The sequence below is a fragment of the Phasianus colchicus genome, chromosome 1 (assembly GCF_987193195.1).
Source record: "Phasianus colchicus chromosome 1, bPhaCol1.hap1.1, whole genome shotgun sequence".
NCBI lineage: Eukaryota > Metazoa > Chordata > Aves > Galliformes > Phasianidae > Phasianus > Phasianus colchicus.
Window position 1 is genome coordinate 87,512,548 of NC_143436.1, and position 19,013 is coordinate 87,531,560.

Here is a 19,013-nt window from a genome sequence, read left to right on the forward strand (position 1 = left end):
ATTTCTGACTGAAATTGATTCTTCTTCCTGTTCTGTTGCACGTTATGCTTGACTTTGTTACTTTGCCCTTCTGTGCCTCAGTTCCTGCTTCTTGTTCCATTTGGACTTTGTTTTTGTAGCAGCAGTCAGAAGGAGTGGATGGTCCTCCTCCCAGGGCTGACCTCTGGTGAGTTTGCAGCTGATAATGAGTATCTGATAATGACTTTAGGACACAGAACACTTCAGCTACCCTGGTTTGGGAGGCAGCTTACACCTATGGGGAAAGAGCTGGATGAGCTGAGTGGTGCTCCAGGTATTATCCATCCACATACCTTCTTTGTAAAGAAAGATCTTGGTCTTGAGAGACCACTCAGGTCTCCAACTGCAGCCCTTTGCTGCGAAGCTGCAGCGGGAGTGAGCAGGGTGAGGGCCTGGTCTGTGGCACTGCCTTGCTGTGTGTTACACAAGGCCGAGGGCACTCTAGGCCTACAGCTGCCCAGCAAATTCTTGCCCTGGCTAGAGGAAAATACCCTTATTTTGAAGAAGTGTTGAGCCCATTGAGATTATCAGTTGAACATGTTCCAGTGATATAATAGATCTGAGAACAGGAAGATGGAGCCCACACAGCATTTCCTGCCTGCAGGCGGAAGGTTTCAAAATTATCACCTTTGGGAAGAAAAAGTTCTCTCCTACGTCTTTCAGCTTGCTGAGGCAGGGTGAAGGTGGGGGTAGAGTCTGACTAGTTTTTATTTTACTCTCTCTTTTTTTTTTTTTTAAACATCTATTCCCTTGTGCTTCCCACATGGGATCCAAGGGATTAGGGGTTAAGTGTTCTTTCCTTGTATGTAGACGTGTGTTAACTGTGCGTAAGAAAGCTTAATGAAATGCATCGAAGCCAGGAAATGTTTGCTCTGAAAAGATGTGTGTCCTCTCCTTGTTGGCTACATTCTTTGAGCAAGGAGGGTTCTGGCGTGTGGCCCTGGTGAAAGGAGAAAAGCAAAATGATTTTTAAGGAGCCTTTCTCCTTTTAGGAAAATCTTGGGAACTTCTCCCGTGACAAAGATTTGAAGATTAGTTTATCTACTGAAGCAGATGACTGCTTTACATCCATTACATCTATGACTAAGGGGAAGTACTTTTTTTTTTTTTTAAATCAAGCTCTGATTGTGTGGCGTTTGCACGATGTAAGTGATAGTAGCTTCTGTGAAACTCATCTCAGCCTTTCTGAAGGCAAAACCACCCTGAAATCCAGATGCTTACCAAGGAGAGAGGTACTATTTCCTACTCTGTATCGTGAAGGCTCAAGCTGTTTGTTTGGTTTTTTTTTTTTAAATCCATGGGATGCTTGCTTTCTTTTGGCTGCTGTACATGCACCTTCTAGTATAGATTACCCTGTAGTGCAGTGACAGAAGAGGGTTACAAAATGCTTCTCAGTTTCTTGCGGCTGTATGTACAGTGCTGAAAATAGAAGGTGGAACCAAACTACATGAGGAAAGAAATCCTGCCGAGTTGCACGCTGCAGGTTTCTGTTCCCTTGCGTTGTTGTAACAGACCTCTTTCATTGTTCTTGCTGTAAAACATACGTCAGTATGTTCTAGACCCTATTTGGCAGCGTTACACCAGCTTGGGGTTTCCTACCAGCCTCCCTGGCAGGGGAATGTCCCTGATGGGGCTCACCCTGTCTGGGAAATTCCACCATGCAGAAAAAGTCCAGGGAGCCACTCTCGCACTGCCCTCCTCCACCCTCCTGCTTCCTCTCACATGTCATAACATTCCCCTCTGGCCCTCCCCGATTAACCAGAGCTAAAAGATAAATGGTGCCTGGGCACTGCAATAAAAACAGCCCTGTGGGCACTCAGCCTGGAGCTCTAAAACTTAGGGAGAAGGTGTTTAGGGAGTCTTTTTTTTTTTTTAACTGTTTTTTTTTCTCCGTGACTAAAAAGCCAGAGTAAGCGAGATGTTTGGTGGGTAGTTTCCCTGCTGTTGTTTCTCTGTTTCATATTGTTAAATCTCAGAGGAACTTTTCAGTCATTCTCACAGATGTGGCCATAAGGGACGATCACTTGCCAGTGGGGTACAAGGAGATGGCTTGTATTCCACAGAGCTCTAACTTCGCTCTTCTGACATGAAGGTACTCTATTTCTGTTTGCTTTATTCTTTAAAAGCTGTAATTGATTGGAACTTACATATTACATATATGCACGTAGTACACGTCTACATTGGGTTGGGTGTAGAAGACTGGTTGGGTTTTGGATGGGTAATGGGTGATAACCAAGAAGAAAGAAACCACAAGACATGGTGGGATTTTGAAAGCCTGCAGTGGGTCTAGGGACAAAACACAAGTGGAAGTAACTGCAGTTTTTAACCCCAAACAGCTTTGATACTTTGGGTGATTCTCTCTGAATATAATCTTTTTTTTTCAGGAGAGGATGTAATCATTTTCTAGAGTTAGGGCAGACAGGCAGCTAAAATCAGGGCATTGACTGGAAGAGAGATTGGTAACGGATGCAAGTATCTTGGGTATCTTGATTACAGCATTTGTTTGTTTGTTTAATCTAGTGAGTAATTTTGGATAGCAGAATTCATCAGCATACAAGTTTGCCAGTTTCAATAGGACAGGAGTAAACTTGTCACGGTGTGTTTAGACTGCTGACAGCACAGCAAAAAGAGCAGGGATTTATGCTTGCTTTTGAGATTTAGCAAAAGCCTGTGGAAATAAAGTGAAGTTTGGGTTCATTGAATGTACTTCTTTTTAAAATCCAGTATGGTATAAGTTTAATGAACCAGGCCATAAACTCCTTTACACTGCCTGGTGAGGGTTTCTCTGGCTTACCACATGAGGTTGATTTGCAGCATCCTGATTTGCTACCTGTGCCTGTATCTGCAGGCTGGGAGGCAGCTCAGCACTGAGCTTCTTGGAGAGAACAACACGTATTTGTAGCCACGCTACAGTGTCACCTGAGACACGCATATGGCTGAGGATGGGGAGCATGCAACTATTTGAGATAGAAGCTGGGTATTTCCAGTTGGGATGTCCTGGCTTCCCTCAAGGCCCCTAGGGACCAGAAAAATGGCCGAATCCTGGATACTTTGTTAGCCAGTCTGTGTGACCAGCTAGTGAGGAAAAAATGTCATCTAGGGACACTGGGAACAAAGCCATATTTCTGCTCCAAATTAAACTCTTGTATCACCTTTGTTCCTGAGGCAATCAATTTATTTTTGGCTACTGAAACCTTTTATTGACTTTTTCTGTAAAAAAAAAAAAAAAAAAAAAAAAAAAAAAAAAAAAAAAGAAAAGAAAAGAAAAAAGAAGAAAAAAAAGCCATATTTTCCTTTGCATTTAATGGAGGTTGATAGGAGGAGGGTGTGTGTGGGGGAGCAAACACCCTCTGTCTCTAAGTGCCTGTGGCTAGTTGCTGACAAAATTCTGGGACTGCATGCTGTTTTCCTGGGCATGTCCTTCCTATCCCCAGCCTCCCAGAGCAGTGGAATGGCAGGGTTGGCCCCAGCCCACCCTTCTGCTGTAGCCCAGGGTTTTGTGGACAGCAAAACACAGTTCTGATGATGCTGCCAGAAAACCTGAATGCAGTTTTTGCATCCCCGATCACCAGTTCTAGGAGACGAAACGTGTAAGACTAGTCTAGAGCTGCCTTAAGCCCTGCTTTCTTTGCAGGAAATTGGCAGGAATTGAAAAGGAGACTTAAAAATCCATGGTCTAGCTTCCATGGAAAACAGTGTCCTGTGAGACAGGATGTGTCTGGCTTTAGACAATACATCTTGCCAGCTGAGAACTGAAGGAAAGAGCCGAAGTGTGAGAACAGAATTTTCCATGATATCCCACTAAATCCAAAGGGTTTCTTTTAAAGTTTCTTGCTATTTTTTTTTTGCTAACTGCTGTACAACTTGCATATTAATGTAATGTGTTGTTACTATCCATTGTCATGGATTTCTTTCTAAGTGTGTAGAAACTGGCTGTTAATCTTACAGAGTCAAAAGATGACATCACACTAGTATCTTTTTCATGATGTTAGTACCCTTCATGCAGGTGTAGGAATTACATTGCTGAGACGTGTGGCAACAAATTCTGATAGTGACGTTGTCCTACTTCAAGATGATTGCACACGTTTAACTGTGGATAAATCCTGACCTGGAATTTGAAATTCATCCCAAGCATTGGGGAAGTTTTTATATTGCTGCTTGGATGAAAACAATATTTTCCTTACAGTAGCGAAATCTTACTTGGCTGCCTTGGTTTAGGTGCTTTTTTAGAAAAGTGAGAATATTTCCTGTTTATTGAATTTTTGTCTGACTAATGGAGGACAGTTCCACAGCTGAGTTTTGGGACTTTCCTGGGGTCGAATAGCCATGTGATTTGAAAGCTGGGATTTCTCTAGTAACTGGAAGTCTGAACTAAAGGTATTTAAAATCTATGGTATGAAAATCATAGTGAAATAAGGTCAAGACATAGACATGCAAGAACAGCAAGTGCTTTGCTGCAGTAAACTTGGAGTTGTTAAACTGGTGCGAGTCTCAGTGGTGTGAAATACTCAGCATTGTCTTGTTTCTGCCTGGGATTTCCTGCATGCTGATATGCACTCTCAGACTGAGCAGATCCTTATATATCAACTGTGTAGGATGGTGGAAATCAATGATGAAGTCCCTGCAGGTGTTGATCTCGCTGCACAGCTACAGCATAGTTGATCTGCATGTGTGCTACCACTGTGTCTGGGATTTCTGGCCAGGTGTCAGCCCGGTGAGAACTACTGTGAAGTAGATGTGACTGTGTTATCGTGTCCAAGAAGAGGGTAATTTTTCAAAATCTGTCTGGGCAACATTTTTGAGTAGAAAAACATGTTTGAGAAGCCTAAATGTATGGTAACGTCCGTGTTAGTCTACCCATTACTGTGTGTGAATTGAGAGGCTGTTTGATCCTAGGCGAAGTACAGTTCCAAAGGTATATTTTTCTGTTTTAAAGCCTTGCTGAGATAAAGCAGTTTTTCCTTGTATTTCTCACTGAAGAGCTGATTGATGTTGCTGCATTCTGGGAGACAACTTTGTATCCCCTATGAGAATGTGATTCTGTTTTCCTGGTAGTTAAAGTTGTCCTTGTTTGAGGAAAGTAAGGAGGCTGACATCCAAGCCCACTGGAGCCTAACCCATTACCTTGGTTGTAGCTCCCATGTCGGACAACAGAAAACAAAAATGAATGTGGGCTTAGAATGATCGATAGGTTTTTGTCCTAGGTTGGCCACCTGAGTTAGGAGGAAAAAGACCTTTGGCATGAATCATAAAGAAAGCTCATGCTTGAATCTTTAAATCTACAGCGGTCTCAACAGCACTGAGAAACTTCACTAACTCCCTTTCCGAATCAGAATATTGTAAGCATAGTGTTTTGAGACAGGAACATGTACTATTTATTTCATGTATTCATACAGCAATACGTTTTCCAATTGACATGTGATGTTGCCCTTTGCTATGGGGAAACAGCATTTTGCTCTGTATTTACATGCTGTGACATCAGCGGTGCGTGTGTGTCTTAGTGATGAGTTCCTACTGCAAGGTACTAATGAGATAGAGCAGCTTATGAGAAAACATGACTAACCAGGGCAGTGAGTATGCCAAAAGGAATGTCCACAAATACAAGACGTACAAAGGAGACTGTTTACTTGTAAAGAAATCAGCTTAGGCAGCTTTGAACACTTACAGGTTTGGCGTTTCTTTTCCCCTGTACTGATTTCAGCTGCTTTACATACACAGTGTGAAAGAATCTAGTTGGGAGCAACCAATTTTTTTTTCTTAAATATAAAAAAAAAAAAAAAAAAAACATTCTTCAGATCAAAGGAGTAAGCCCAAAAGATACATGGTAAATAGTCTAAGTTTTTCCTCTAATATGAAGAACTATACACACTCCCTTTTGAAGTTCAGGCTAATCCTAGAATGGCAGTCATGGAGACCAATGTCGAGGAAAAATGTAGCAATACAAGTAGAGCAGAGAGAAGGAACACAGATTCCTCTGTACTAGCTTTTAGAGGGGAAAAAAAATGCATCATGGCCTGTTTCCAACCTGCCAACACATGGTCTCTTAAGTTGTTAGGGCAAACATGCTTATTGATCCTAGAGAACAGTCTCTGGGAGTGAAGTTGTTAGTAAGCTTTCATCTCCAGTTTTCTTGGTGCTGTTCTAAAAGCCAACTCAGTGTTATGTTGGACTGTTTGGAATTTGTATGCTGCATAGAAATGCTTCTGGCACACAGAGGTGTGGCAGCTGTATTCGCACACCTTGACTCAAAGCCTGTAGCAGGAGGCTAATTATACCTATTTCAGAATAAGCAACATTTGACATCCACACAGCAAATACTTACTTGCATTAAGCAACTGGACAGTAAACTACCATTTTTATTTTCAGTTTAAGAAATACCACAGAGGTCATACAATTCCAGAAATGTGTTGCAAAACCAAATTCTTGTCACTATTAGTTTGTCCCTGCCAATTTACCTAAAGGCTGTTCTGTGTTGTTCTGTGCTGCCACTAAGGACGGCCTGAGGAGGCTTTAGACCACTCCCATTCCCACCAAACTGTGAGCTGCTCTGGGGGCTGGCAGTCTCCTTGTGCTCCCCAGCGTGTTAGGAGTGGCTATATATCTGGCAGACACAACTGTGTACTGCTGTAAAGTGAAAGCAAAGCTCTGCTTTATGGGGTTGATTTATTTGAAGTCGATACACTTTATTGCACTCACCCCAGTGTCTGCCCCAGGGACCAGGCAGTGCAGGCACAGACGCTGTACGGCCTGTCCATTTCCCTACAGCAGGCTGGCCGTATTCATAAAGCATAACCCTTTGCTGTGATCTCTTCTGAGCTCTGTGTGGCCTCCTCAGGACATATTTTCCATGCTTGGTTTGTTGTGTTTTCTTTTGTTTGGTTTTTTTTTTTTTTTTTTTTTCCCCTCTTCAACACTGAGTGCCTGAAATAACACATCGCTGCCAACACAGCGCTACTTCTCAAGCAAGTCGTTGCTGCATATGTGACGTGGAGCTACAGCTTCCAGGGGATTTTTCAGAGGGGTAAGATGAGGAAGGATGCCTTTTGGAGAGTCATTCAAAATAGCGGGAGGTAAACTGGCATAGCCTTGCCTGTACAACTGCTTGCAGGGAGCAGTCCTAGAGCAAACCATGCCGAGGTTTAATCCTCAGGAGTTGGTGATCCCAGAACTGAGCTCAGGGACATGCCCTGTTACCAATCCTGGGAACAGGATATGAGGGGATGCTGTGGGGCTGCGTCATATGACCATATAAAAGTAGGGGTTGGTTTTGTTGGATTGGTGATCACTTACCTATGAAGCTAAAGAGGATGATATAGGGTGTTAGGAGGAAGTAATTTGCAAGCATTTGCAAACCTTTACCTGAGCTGTGCAGCCCAGGTTTTTCAGAACTGGGAGTGCTAGATCCCCTCCATTACCTGTGCTGTGGGCCTTGCAGAGATCATTGCACCAGTTGTCCCCATCCAATATTGAGGTAGTTTCACAGAAAATTTCCTTCTGGTTTCTTTAATGTTATGCTGCAATATGGTCTGGAAGTCCCCTTCCCCTTCCAGCTCAGGCTATAGGCATTTTGTGAGAAAGGATAAACCAGAGATGGTTGAAAGCTGGACAGGAAAAAATCTCTCTTGGTCTGAGGTTATGTTGTCATGATTCAAGTGCTACTCTCAGCACCAGGACCCAGAAATGAGGGAAAAGCTCATGGTTATGATTAGAAAATGTGTTTTAACAGAAAACCCCCAAAGCACTGACTAGGCTTCTTGATCTGCTTCAATTTTGGGCAGTGGGTCAGCTGTTTTCTCATGTTAAGAACACAGTTATTTCAGGCCTTGTCCATGGGAAAGCCCAGTAACAGCATTTCCAGGGTGTCTTTGCTCAGTGCTGGCTCTGAATAAGACAGCAATGTGGAAGCAGGCAGCAGTGATTAATCTGCATGTTTAATTGGTAGCGAGGAAAGAAGCTGAGGTTTTGATTTGAAAACCGATACACTGTGTCTCATTTTCTCAGCAGTCTGAGATAGGAATATAAGCACGTCTTGCTATTTGCTGTTGTATTCAAGACAGGTTTCAGGACAAATGTTGCTAATGTTGGCCACTAGTTGGCATTATTGATACATCGCAGTGAACAGGAGGAGGGGTGATGAGAACCTGGAGACCATTGCTTAGGGAGCTGAGGTGTCCACCCCTACACAGGCCTCTTGGCTCCCCAGCTCCATGGGTTTTGCTGGGTTACTGCTTAGCCAAAGTTGGCTGAAGCTGAAGCTGCCTGGTGAGTGCCTTCATAGATACTTACCCTACTGACCTCCTCCTCCCAGCTTGTGGCCATCCATACAGGCTCTGCCAGCTCTCCTGGCAGGAGAAAAGGTGATGAGACCTTCTGGTTGCTACCCTGCCTGGCAGGAATTTCCTTAGGCTGAAGACATTTGCTGGAGCTTTGGTCACCACAAATGTTACGTGGTGGTTGGGCTAAGAGAAACATTCGAGGTCTGCAGTATTAATAATTACAATTTGTAAATGTAGCAATAATTTGCCAGTAACTTGCATGGAGTGCTTTGAGAGGTTGTTGGGAGCCGGCTCATCTTGTGCAACGTTGGGTGTGTGTATTTTTGAAAGAGTCTTTTGTTACAGAGTTTGGTGGAATTAGACCTGTCTTAATCTGCTTTGATGGGGAGCAGATTTATGTCAGGAGACCTGATAAATGAGACGTTGCTGATGAAACACCTGAGAGCTGAGGTATCAGAGTGTTGCCTGAAGTGGATTTTATGTGGTCCAGTGAGAGCAGATCAACAGTTCAGCCTTCAGTAGACTTGCAACTTTGAAATAGAATAGAAATTCCACAACCTCTTTGCATTAAGGTAAAAACCTCATCATATTGTTTCATAGGGTAGTTTTTGTTTACACATAGAGGCTAATCTTCAATTAAATCAGATCCAAACTGATTATGGAATAGCAGTGGTAAAGGTGTTGCTCGCTCTGCCTGTATGTGTTTTTATGGACCTTGCGTGACCTAGTAGAATTAAGAGGAGTGAAATCCACTTCTGGTTTGACATCCACTTTTACCCTTGGCATTTCTAAGGGAATTACAGACCAGTATGCCACTAAATCTATTTTTTTCATCTACATACTTCTCCAATTCGTGTTATTGTTTGTTAAAAGATAAGATCTGTGGAGACCCTTCTGACCAGACTAAAACCATTTACTTCCCATCTGCAGAGCAGCGATGCAAAAATTAGATTAGATCAGTCAGGTTTGTTTTCAGAAAGCCATGTCATGGATCCTCCCATCGGTGTGCAAAGCATGTCCTAGAGGTAAGGGATCTCAGCAAGCGCATTTTAGCAAGAAAATAGTCAAAGTGCCTACCTAAAGCTAAGGTATCACGATTGAGATCTTGAGGTTTGGAGAACAAGAGGGCAAAGTCACATGTTTAAAACATACAGCTTGATTTCAGAAATCCTTGCTTGCATAATGCAGTTCATTGAAACCTGCTGCTGCTGAGGGAGCAAATGAATGCTTTATTTTTTCTTGCTTTATTAGGCTATGCTATTTCTGGCACTGGGTAGTGTTTGACTTCATTTTGTACATTACATTTGCCCATTTTACTGTCACTGCATAAATCTGATCTGTGGCTTAAAAGCTGTGTTTTTGGAGCAGGAAATTGTTGATACTGCCAAGTGAAACCCTTTCCTCACTCAATAGGGGACAAAATGTTTGAATACTACAAAGTAATTCCCTCCTGCCTCCTCACAGCTGATTAATATAATTTCACGTTGCACCTGTCCCATGTTTTTTTAGCACAATTAAAACACGTATAATAACCTAAATTATAGACCTCCAATTTGCATAATATACTTCAGAAATACAGTGGTGTGTTTTACTGCATATTTTTGGGGCAGCCGCAGCGCTAACAACATCCTAATCACAACCTGCTGCGGACAAACACGGGTTCGTGTGACGGTGAGTACGGTGGCAGCAGAAACATCTTTTCGGAAGGTAGAAAAGGGAGAGGTGCGCCCCGTGAGTACAGTTAACCGACCCGTGCGGTTGATGTTAAAAGCGAGTGAGAGACTGCGCTTGTGCTTAGCGCCTCGCCAGCCTCACCTCCCCGCTCTGCTGCGCTCCCGCTCCACCGCAGCACGAAAACAAGACAGCTTTCGCGTCTGCTCCGCGCTGGGCAGCCGCTGCGGGGTGACTCGGCCTGGCTGCGTTCCCCAGCCCCATCCCGGGCGCGGCCGCGTCCCGCCTCCCCCCGCCGCCCTTACGGGAAGCGCGGCCCCGCCCGTGCCCGGGCCCGCCTCTGCCGGCGGGGCGGAGCCGCTATAAGCGCGGCTCGGCTGCCGCCGCCCGCCAGTCCCCGCCGCGCCGCCCGTTCAGCCCTGGACGTGACCGTCGCCGCGCCGCCGCCCGCCGTTCTCCGCCGCCCGCCGCCCCGCGGCACCGCCATGATCGTGGACAGCAGCCGGGACGCAGCGCCCGACGGCGACGGCGGGGCTCTCAGCAGCCCCATTAACCTCGCCTATTTCTACGGCGCCTCGCCCCACTCCAGCGAAGGCAGCTGCTCGCCGGCGCATTCCGCCCCGGGCTCGCCGGGCTCGGATTCGGACCTCTCGGTGAGCAGCCGCGGCGGCGGCGGCCGGAGGGACGGCCGGGGAGGCGCCCGCCCCGCGCTGCAAGGTACGGCGGGGCCGGGGCTGCGGGGATGGGTCGTGGCGGCGGCCGCGGGTCCGCGCTCGGGTTCTTTCCGGCCCTTTCGGCAGCGGGGCGCTGGGCCGGGCCTGATGAGGTCCTCGGCTGCGACTTGGGTGGCTTCCACGGGCTCGGCTGCTTCTGTGAATGCCGACCCCGCGGCTTAAGCGTCGTCTTCCGTGTGCTCTCTCGACAGCTGAGCAGCACATGGGGGGAGGAAAGCAGCACAGAGGGCCGTTCCAGGGGGTCCGCGTGAAGAACTCGGTGAAGGAGCTCCTGCTGCACTTCAGGAGCAGCAAGCAGATGTCCTCAGGCCCCGCTGCGGATGAAGGCAAGGTAATGAGCGTTTTTCAGGGCTGACATAATGGGGTTTAACCACGATTGAGGTTGGCGAAGGAAGGCACGCGATAAAGTTTCTGGTGTTATCTGATGGGGATGGAGTCGTAATTTTTGCAATACACGCCGTGGAAGAAGTGAGCTGGGAGGAGATGGGCAGGACAGCTTCTGTGGGGGGCACCTGAACATCTCACTGAGCCCTGTTTTTTGAGGAGAGTTCACATAAAGATGGATTTGTGTTCTATGCTTAGACAGCCCCTGCTAGCTCACGCGAGGTCATTTGTTTTAGGAGCGGAGCCTTCTCTGAGGAGAATTGCTTAGCAGCATATTGCTTTTCTCCTGTGTAAAGGCAGACAGACCGCAGTCTGGAAAATAGGAAGATGTGAGAAAGGCTGAGAGGCTTAGAGAGAGTTTTTCCTCACAGTCTGCCTTTTGACAGCGTGTTGGAGTTTCCTACGCTAGTGTTGCCACTGGAAACTTTTTGCATAGAAAGGTTCACAGCATTAGAGACGGAGAAAATGAGCAGGCTAATTCACATTAAAAGAAAAAAAAGCAAAATCTTGAGACTTTACTGGGGAACGTCGTCTTCCTCTACGTTTTCTTGAGTTCTGTGGTATTGTAACAATTAGCTTATTAAAAAAGCCTTAAGAAAAAAGGCAGTTTTCATTTAAGTTGCATAAAACTCTTTATGTTTTCTAACCTCAATTGAAAACAATTAGATTGAGGCTTGACTGTCCTGTACTAGGATTATTCTAAAACGTATTCTATGTTTGTAGAAGGAAACCTCTGCTTCTGTTTGTTTTGTTTAGTTTTCACTGGGATAGCATTATAATGATTGAATAATCTGCTTTTGTTGTTTTTTTCCCCTCGAAAGGCACAAGGAGGATTGGTGAACTACGAACCGTACACAGGTGAGAAAAAACAAACGCCTGAGCATTTCTAAATACCCTGCAATAATATTTTAAAAGTAGATTGTAAGAATAATTGTTTATTTATTGATATGTTTATTTATTTTAGCAGAGTTGAAGAGCGTTCTGGGTCAGGGTGGCAAAAGAAAGGCTCCCGAGCTTCTTTCTGATGGACCTCCTTTCAAACGCCAAGTTAATGTTCACCCTCACCTCCTGGTAAGCTTGAAGTAGTATTTTTTCTGTGCCTGTTTCTCTGTAATCAGAAAGTGTCTCCTAAAACAATACCTCTGACTCTGTGGGGCTTGTTTTGCTGCTTTTTCTGACAGACACCGCCCCAGACCCCAACTTCAATGGATAACATGGAAGAGACGCATAAAAACGAACCAAAGCATGACAGCAATTCTGATCTGCTTCAGAACATCATAAACATTAAGAACGAGTCCAGCCCTGTTTCCCTGAATACAGTGCAGGTTAGCTGGTTGCACGGTGTCTCCAGCCACAACTCACCTGGCGAACAATACCACGACAGTCCGGGAACACAGGCTTTCTCCCCACCCCAGAAGTACCAAGCATTCCAAGATCACGCCTCCCAGAATATGCTTGATCCTCCTCAGCATTACCAGTTTCCTTCATCGCAGAACCAGGATTTGTCACAGAGCTACACTTCAGATGCATCTCTGGAGTACAGGCCGTTTTCTGCCAATGACCAGTCTCCAGGCTACCACCAGCATGCCTTCGAGAGCCATGAACTGCAGTATTGCCCATCGCAAAGTTTCTCCTCCCTCCTGAACGATTCTGAAGGCTCGGAGAACATCTCTGCTCCCCTCCAGTCCTTGACCACTGCCCACCCGCAGGCTAATGTCAGCCCCCACGCTCAGAACTTCAGCCTGGCTCCCAATAATGCCTGCAGTAGTCTTGAACGCAGTGTCTCTTTGGCCACTTTAAATGTCTCTCTACCACCCCAAAGTGTTGCCAGAAACACAACACAGCTGGGCAAGTCGTTTTTCCAGTGGCAAGTGGAGCAGGAGGAAAACAAATTGGCTAACATCTCTCAAGACCAGTTTCTAGCGAAAGACTCAGATGGAGACACGTGAGTAGCCCTTACCTCACTGTTTCTGAAATAGAAGACTGGAGAGCACTTCTGTTCAGGTTTTGGCAGTCCACTAAGTTGTAGTGAAAGCTATTTCTTAGTGGTGCTTGTGCCATGAGTGCAGTAGTTTCACCAGCTGTGGTCTTGCTGATGGGCTGTGATACATGCAGTTGCAGCATATCTAGTAGATAAGATAGTTGTATCATCTTGTGTCAGGTACTTATTAGATCTTTATCTGGTAAATTGAGAGAAAAAAGATTCTAATTTAGATGCTTTAAACTGCCTTGGAGGAAGGTGCCTGAGTTTCCATCTTACTCAGATGAAGTCTGAAGCTGGCAGTATAAAGCCGTTCCCACAATGTGCGTTTGGAATTGTGTAGTGACTTGAGCCCCAGTCTGTGTGGCTGTCTAACTGTTTTCTCTCTTTATGCAGCTTCCTTCACATTGCTGTTGCCCAGGGCCGACGAGCTCTCTCCTACGTTCTTGCGAGGAAAATGGCTGCTCTGCATATGTTGGATATTAAAGAGCACAATGGCCAGGTGAGGCTCTCGAACTCTTCCCACCCACTTTGTGCACCTGAGCACTCTGATGTCTGGACCCTGAGGAAAATGTGGTGAAATGCTTATTTAATATTAACCCTGAGATTTAGTCTGCATACTAATATTAACCTTGAGCTATTAATACTTCTTGGGATCACCTTGAGCTGGTAAAACTATACGCTCGACTTTTTGTCCTGGCTTCCTGGTATTCGTAATCACTGCTTAAATAATACTGGGTAGCTAGGCTTTTTATTTGTTTTAGTTGCTCTTTCCTGTTAGAGATCAGATGACTAATAGTTGAAATTTTCTTCTCAATGTTTGCAGAGTGCTTTCCAGGTTGCCGTGGCTGCCAACCAGCATCTCATTGTGCAGGATTTGGTTAGCCTGGGGGCTCAAGTCAACACCACAGACTGCTGGGGTAGAACGCCATTGCATGTTTGTGCTGAGAAGGGGCATGCCCAGGTCCTTCAGGTGAGAATGAGGCAGACATAGCTCTGCCCTATCCATAGTTCTAACTTGGCATTAGCAGTTTTGGAGGGCTATAAAAATACTGCATTTCTCCTTATCTTTTTCCTGTGTAGCCTTTTTAATATGTCTTAGACTCCACGTTAATGGTTTAAAGTGAGGATGACTCTTGCTGTAAGAGTCCCACCAGTGAGGAATTAGGTAGTGTAGTATATGAAAACAATAAATAAGTCTTAAGTGTTTAATACTATTCTTGACTGCAACTTTGTTGCAGGAAGACTGTATACAAGCTTGAGGAAGCAGTATGTGGTTTGGGTAGACCTAAATGCATACCTGTTCCCACATTTGTAGGCAATCCAAAAGGGAGCCATGGGAAGCAATCAATATGTGGACCTTGAGGCAACGAACTATGATGGTGAGTAGTTTGGGGTTTATAACTTACAGTTTGCTGAGTGATACGGGGTTTTATAGCTGCTGATGTGAATGTTATCCTGGGAAAAGAGCAATAAAATGGATTATATCTTTGCCGGGTTCAAATTCACAATTAGAATTGAAATTGCATTACAGTTGGCATATCTGTCAGATAAAAGCACAGCTAGCCTCTGCCTGTTGAGATCTTTCCCTATTCTCTCTTACGTGTGATTGACGTGTTTGGCATGGAAAGGATAGATGATAATAGGCTGTTGTTTAAAATGTGAGTGCCAGTGGCACGTTGGTGGATACAGAATGCAGTATCTCTAGCGCCAGAGAGTTGTTTTAATTGAACCTATTTTCCATGCGGTAGATCTTCCTGAAGTACATTCTCTAAAGAAGTATTTTAACAGAGATCTTTACGTGACTTGTCACTTAGAGTGACTAACAGCCCAAATCCTGAGCCATTCAGGAGTAGTAGTCATTCTCACTTAGAAATGTGGAAGCAAACAGCCAGTCGAGAATTTTGTATTACATTCATTATTAATGTTGAACTTTTCATGTTAAGGTTTGACGGCTCTGCACTGTGCTGTTCTGGCCCATAATGCTGTGCTGCATGAACTACAAAACTGTCAACCACCTCACTCCCCTGAGGTTCAGGAACTTCTGCTGAGAAACAAGAGCCTGGTCGAAACCATCAAGACTCTGATACAAATGGGAGCTTCTGTTGAAGCAAAAGTAAGAAGAACAATTTTTGTGTAAAATGCCAGATCCAAAGAAGGCATGGAAGTGGATCATGCCCCTTTCTCCCATGCCACATCTCAGCCCACTTAACAGGGAGGAAGTAAACTCATTTGAAAGCTTCCTAAGCAACCTTCAGCTTAATTTACCTAAATGGAATAAGAATGTTGCATTTATTAAGAACAAGGTATTATCAATGCAAATGAACCATGGGAAAAGGGAGGTGACAGTCTAATTTCTGGATTAAGAATGATACTATGCCGGTTGAAATTGGTTGTGCCTTAAATTTAAGAGTATGTTTGGAGCGCTGTAGTAATAGGGTGCTGATGATATACTGCTTTTGAACTGTAAATTGTTGTCAAATACTGCTTCCTGTCCAGACAGACTTTCAGCGAAGTAAGTACTCTTGCTCAACATTGTTTTCTGTTTTTGTAGGATCGCAAGAGCGGTCGTTCTGCTTTACATTTGGCAGCAGAGGAAGCGAATCTGGAGCTCATTCGTCTCTTCTTGGAGCTGCCCAACTGCCTCTCTTTTGTTAATGCAAAGGTAGGTAGATACAATCCAGGATGTGTACGCTTGTCACTGCGACCTCATGCCCCTTGCTGTTTTTTTCACGGTGTTACTTTGTCTTTTCCAGGCTTACAATGGCAACACAGCACTCCATGTGGCTGCCAGCCTGCAGTATCGGGTGAGTCAGTTGGATGCAGTTCGCCTGCTAATGCGAAAGGGAGCTGATCCAAGTGCCAGAAATTTGGAAAATGAGCAGCCAGTTCACTTGGTTCCTGATGGCCTTGTAGGAGAACAGGTAAAAAAAAAAAATAATAAAAAAATAATAAAAATAAAACAACCCACCCCCAAAATCCCCAAACTCTTAGCCCCTATCCTCCTGCACCAGCACAGAAGTTATATTTCTCTCAAAATTTTCCAAGCTTTGAGCTCTTGTAACTTCTAGGGAAAAGTTCCTGCAGATGGTGTTTTCTTGAGGGATCTTTTAATGTTAAGATCAGGAAGAATATGTAGAGATCCAAAACTATACAGATTTAATTTGTAGCTTCTTCCCCATCTCAGAAACTTTTTTCCTGTGAAAATAATATTTAGAAGTATTTTCTCCATAAATGTGCAGCACATGGGAGGTCATCTCCTTTCTTGTGTTGATCTCAGTATGATGTAAGGTCATGTTAGTAATTACAACAAACAGTGAAAATGGTAGTTCTTAGGCTTGAATAACAGTTGAAGAAATAGCAGTTGTACAAATATGTAACCAAAAAAGATGGCTCTTGAGCTAAGAAGCTAATAACCTGAGTAATTCTGTTGGTTCAAATCTTGTAAAATTGGATCCATTCTGTATATAACTCAACTTGGAAGCTAGACTCAGATAAATGAGGAATGCAGAGTTCACAGAATCACAGAATGGCCTGGGTTGGAAGGGACCTCAAGGATCATGAAGCTCCAACCTTCTCTCCTCCTCCCCACATGCAGGGCCACCAACTTCCACATTTAATACTAGACCAGGCTGCCCAGGACCCCATCCAACCTGGCCTTGAACATCTCCGGGGATGGGGCATCCACAACCTCTCTGGGCAGCCTGCTCCAGCACCTCACCACTCTCGTAGTAAAGAACTTCCCCTGACATCCAACCTAAATCTTCCTTCCTTCAACTTAAAAAACATTTCCTTCGTCATGCCATTATCCTTGTAAAGAGTTGAGTTGGACCTCTAGTGTTGTTTTCTTTGGTTTGTTTTAGATTGGTTCACTGGAGGATGATACATGCTAATGGTTTTGTCTTTTTCTTTTGTCTAGATAAGACGTATCCTAAAAGGGAAGACAGTTCAACAGAGAGCGTCGCTGTTTTGAGCTCCATGTTACTTGGAGTTATCGTACACTCACTGTCAGTCAGGCAGTCCTAATGTATCTGTAAATAGACCATTTGCCTGGTGTTGGCAAATGTTAGTTGTTTCTATGAAACAAAAGTATTTTGTTCACTATCATATAGTGGGTTATGTAAGTTTAGGGAAAAAACAAAAACAACAACAAAAAGCCGTAAAAACCTAACAAACCAACAGTTAAATTCCTCTGAGCAAATGGGAATGTTTCATTCCCAAGTATGTGGAATCTTTGCCTGGATACCTGGATTTCATAGCTATGACAAGCTAACTTCTGGACAAGGATGATTTTACAGTCAGTCTTGTTTGGACATGGCTGATATGTGACAACACTGCAGAGTTTTTTGTTTGTGATAACACTTTAATGTTAAGTGTAAGAGAAATATTTTTTTTTCAAATGGAAATTTTATTTATATACCTTTGTGGCTTCCTTCCAGTATCCTGTGCATGATTGTATATAATCATTGGCGTTGTTGTACACTTGTATAGTTCTGAGCATCTATCAGTAGATTGGGAATGAGCTGAAGAAGCAATGAGTTTGCTGATCTTGAACTCCTAAATCACATATGAAATTCTAATACTGTACTGGGGCAAAAAGAACAGTTAAGATGGATTGTCCATAGCACTGCTGTGTTTGTGCTTTTGGAGCTGTTAATAAAACATGAGAGCCATGCTTGTTCAGGGGACAGTATTGGGTGGTTTTGTACCCAGCAGAGAGGTTTTCTTTTGTCTGGACAGTAGATTGAGGGAGAAATATTGTGATTTACATAGTGTATATAACTTTGTCATGTTTTAAGGATTATGATCCTGATTCACTGGAGATAATTAGCATGTACTTAGCTCTTGATGCATGTTGAAATCTCTCTTTGTTCGTTGTGATTTACTTAAATGTTTGTAAGCCCCGCTAGCGTCAGTAGAACTTGAGCACATGCCTAAGTTATCTGCTGAATTGGGCTCTAGTCAGTTCTAGAGATTTAGCATTTTTCACCTTAGCAGAGTTAGTCCATTTATGGCTTTACCTTATAGGTATTGTAGAGAGCCAATTGAAACTAATGTTTTTCTATTTTTAATAATTATAAATATTAATGCAAAATGTGTACTAATTATACTGTATACTTGTATTCTGTTGGAGAAAGCTTCCTTCTCTCGTCAATTTCAGAACAATCCACATTGGGCTGTAATCCCAGCAATATGTTCTCCTAGTGGTCTTTGCTCTTATCCTGTTCTCGCATCACACATGATTCTCTGCCATAGCCATTTAGTCTGATTGTGCTGTTGTGGCAAAGTATGTCTTGTAGGCAAGCTAAGTGGGAAAATCTAATATGCTGAGGCCGAGCTGTGATGTGTTTCTTGAAGGGTTTAATGTATCTTGTGTTTGAATAAACATGTTAATTACACGTTTTGGTGGTTACTGTCTGTGGTACGAAAACTGATGGCAAAACCAAGCTTGAGATAAAACTGATATAGCACAGCAATACTGCGAGACTGGTGAAAGTCCTTCTGGGAGGTATGAGATGGAGTCTCCCTTCTGTTCCACTGCTCATGCTTACTTTCCATGCTGTTATTGTTGTGGGTGATCCTAACATGTTTTGGGTCACGCACCGTGTGGTTGGTGTATTTGGTAGCTGTGCCTCAAATAGGAGTTGGAATTTGCCAACTTAGTGACTAAATTGTTACCTGAACAATTTCTCTAACAGAGGATCTTTTATTTTATTGTCCCTATATGAAAGAATTTCAATTCTGTAAAAAATCTCATGTTTTCCCAGTTATTTTTCTTGCCTGCCTTCTATTCTGGCATCTCAGGTACAGTCAATTTAGCACTGATGAAAGTCCATACAAGTTATACGCTTGGGGAAAGACTGTTCTCATTTCACAAGTGAAAAGATGGGCTCCGAGCTAACTGCAACTGATCTTTCAGAAAGAGAACTATTATGGCAGACTGTCCTT

General features: G+C 43.9%; 1 protein-coding gene across 5 annotated transcripts in view; it reads left to right on the forward strand.

Moving 5' to 3' along the window:
• Positions 1 to 18,187, forward strand: part of NFKBIZ (NFKB inhibitor zeta) — a 20,404-nt gene extending 2,217 nt beyond the window's left edge. The window contains exons 1-12 of one of the 5 annotated variants that reach the window (XM_090151734.1): positions 839 to 1,250; positions 10,891 to 11,030; positions 11,905 to 11,941; positions 12,048 to 12,154; positions 12,265 to 13,028; positions 13,461 to 13,566; positions 13,891 to 14,037; positions 14,383 to 14,446; positions 15,011 to 15,180; positions 15,619 to 15,729; positions 15,821 to 15,988; positions 16,984 to 18,187. In XM_090151734.1, coding sequence (XP_090007860.1) covers positions 1,232 to 1,250; positions 10,891 to 11,030; positions 11,905 to 11,941; positions 12,048 to 12,154; positions 12,265 to 13,028; positions 13,461 to 13,566; positions 13,891 to 14,037; positions 14,383 to 14,446; positions 15,011 to 15,180; positions 15,619 to 15,729; positions 15,821 to 15,988; positions 16,984 to 17,037 — 1,887 coding nt within the window. In that variant the 5' untranslated portion in view covers positions 839 to 1,231 and the 3' untranslated portion in view covers positions 17,038 to 18,187. Of the gene's footprint in view, positions 1 to 838; positions 1,251 to 1,284; positions 2,111 to 10,366; positions 10,683 to 10,890; positions 11,031 to 11,904; positions 11,942 to 12,047; positions 12,155 to 12,264; positions 13,029 to 13,460; positions 13,567 to 13,890; positions 14,038 to 14,382; positions 14,447 to 15,010; positions 15,181 to 15,618; positions 15,730 to 15,820; positions 15,989 to 16,983 lie in introns of those variants that run through there. The other 4 variants (XM_090151741.1, XM_031613049.2, XM_031613051.2 and 1 more) reach the window with 4 other exon arrangements.
• The last annotated feature ends 826 nt before the right edge of the window (positions 18,188 to 19,013 follow it).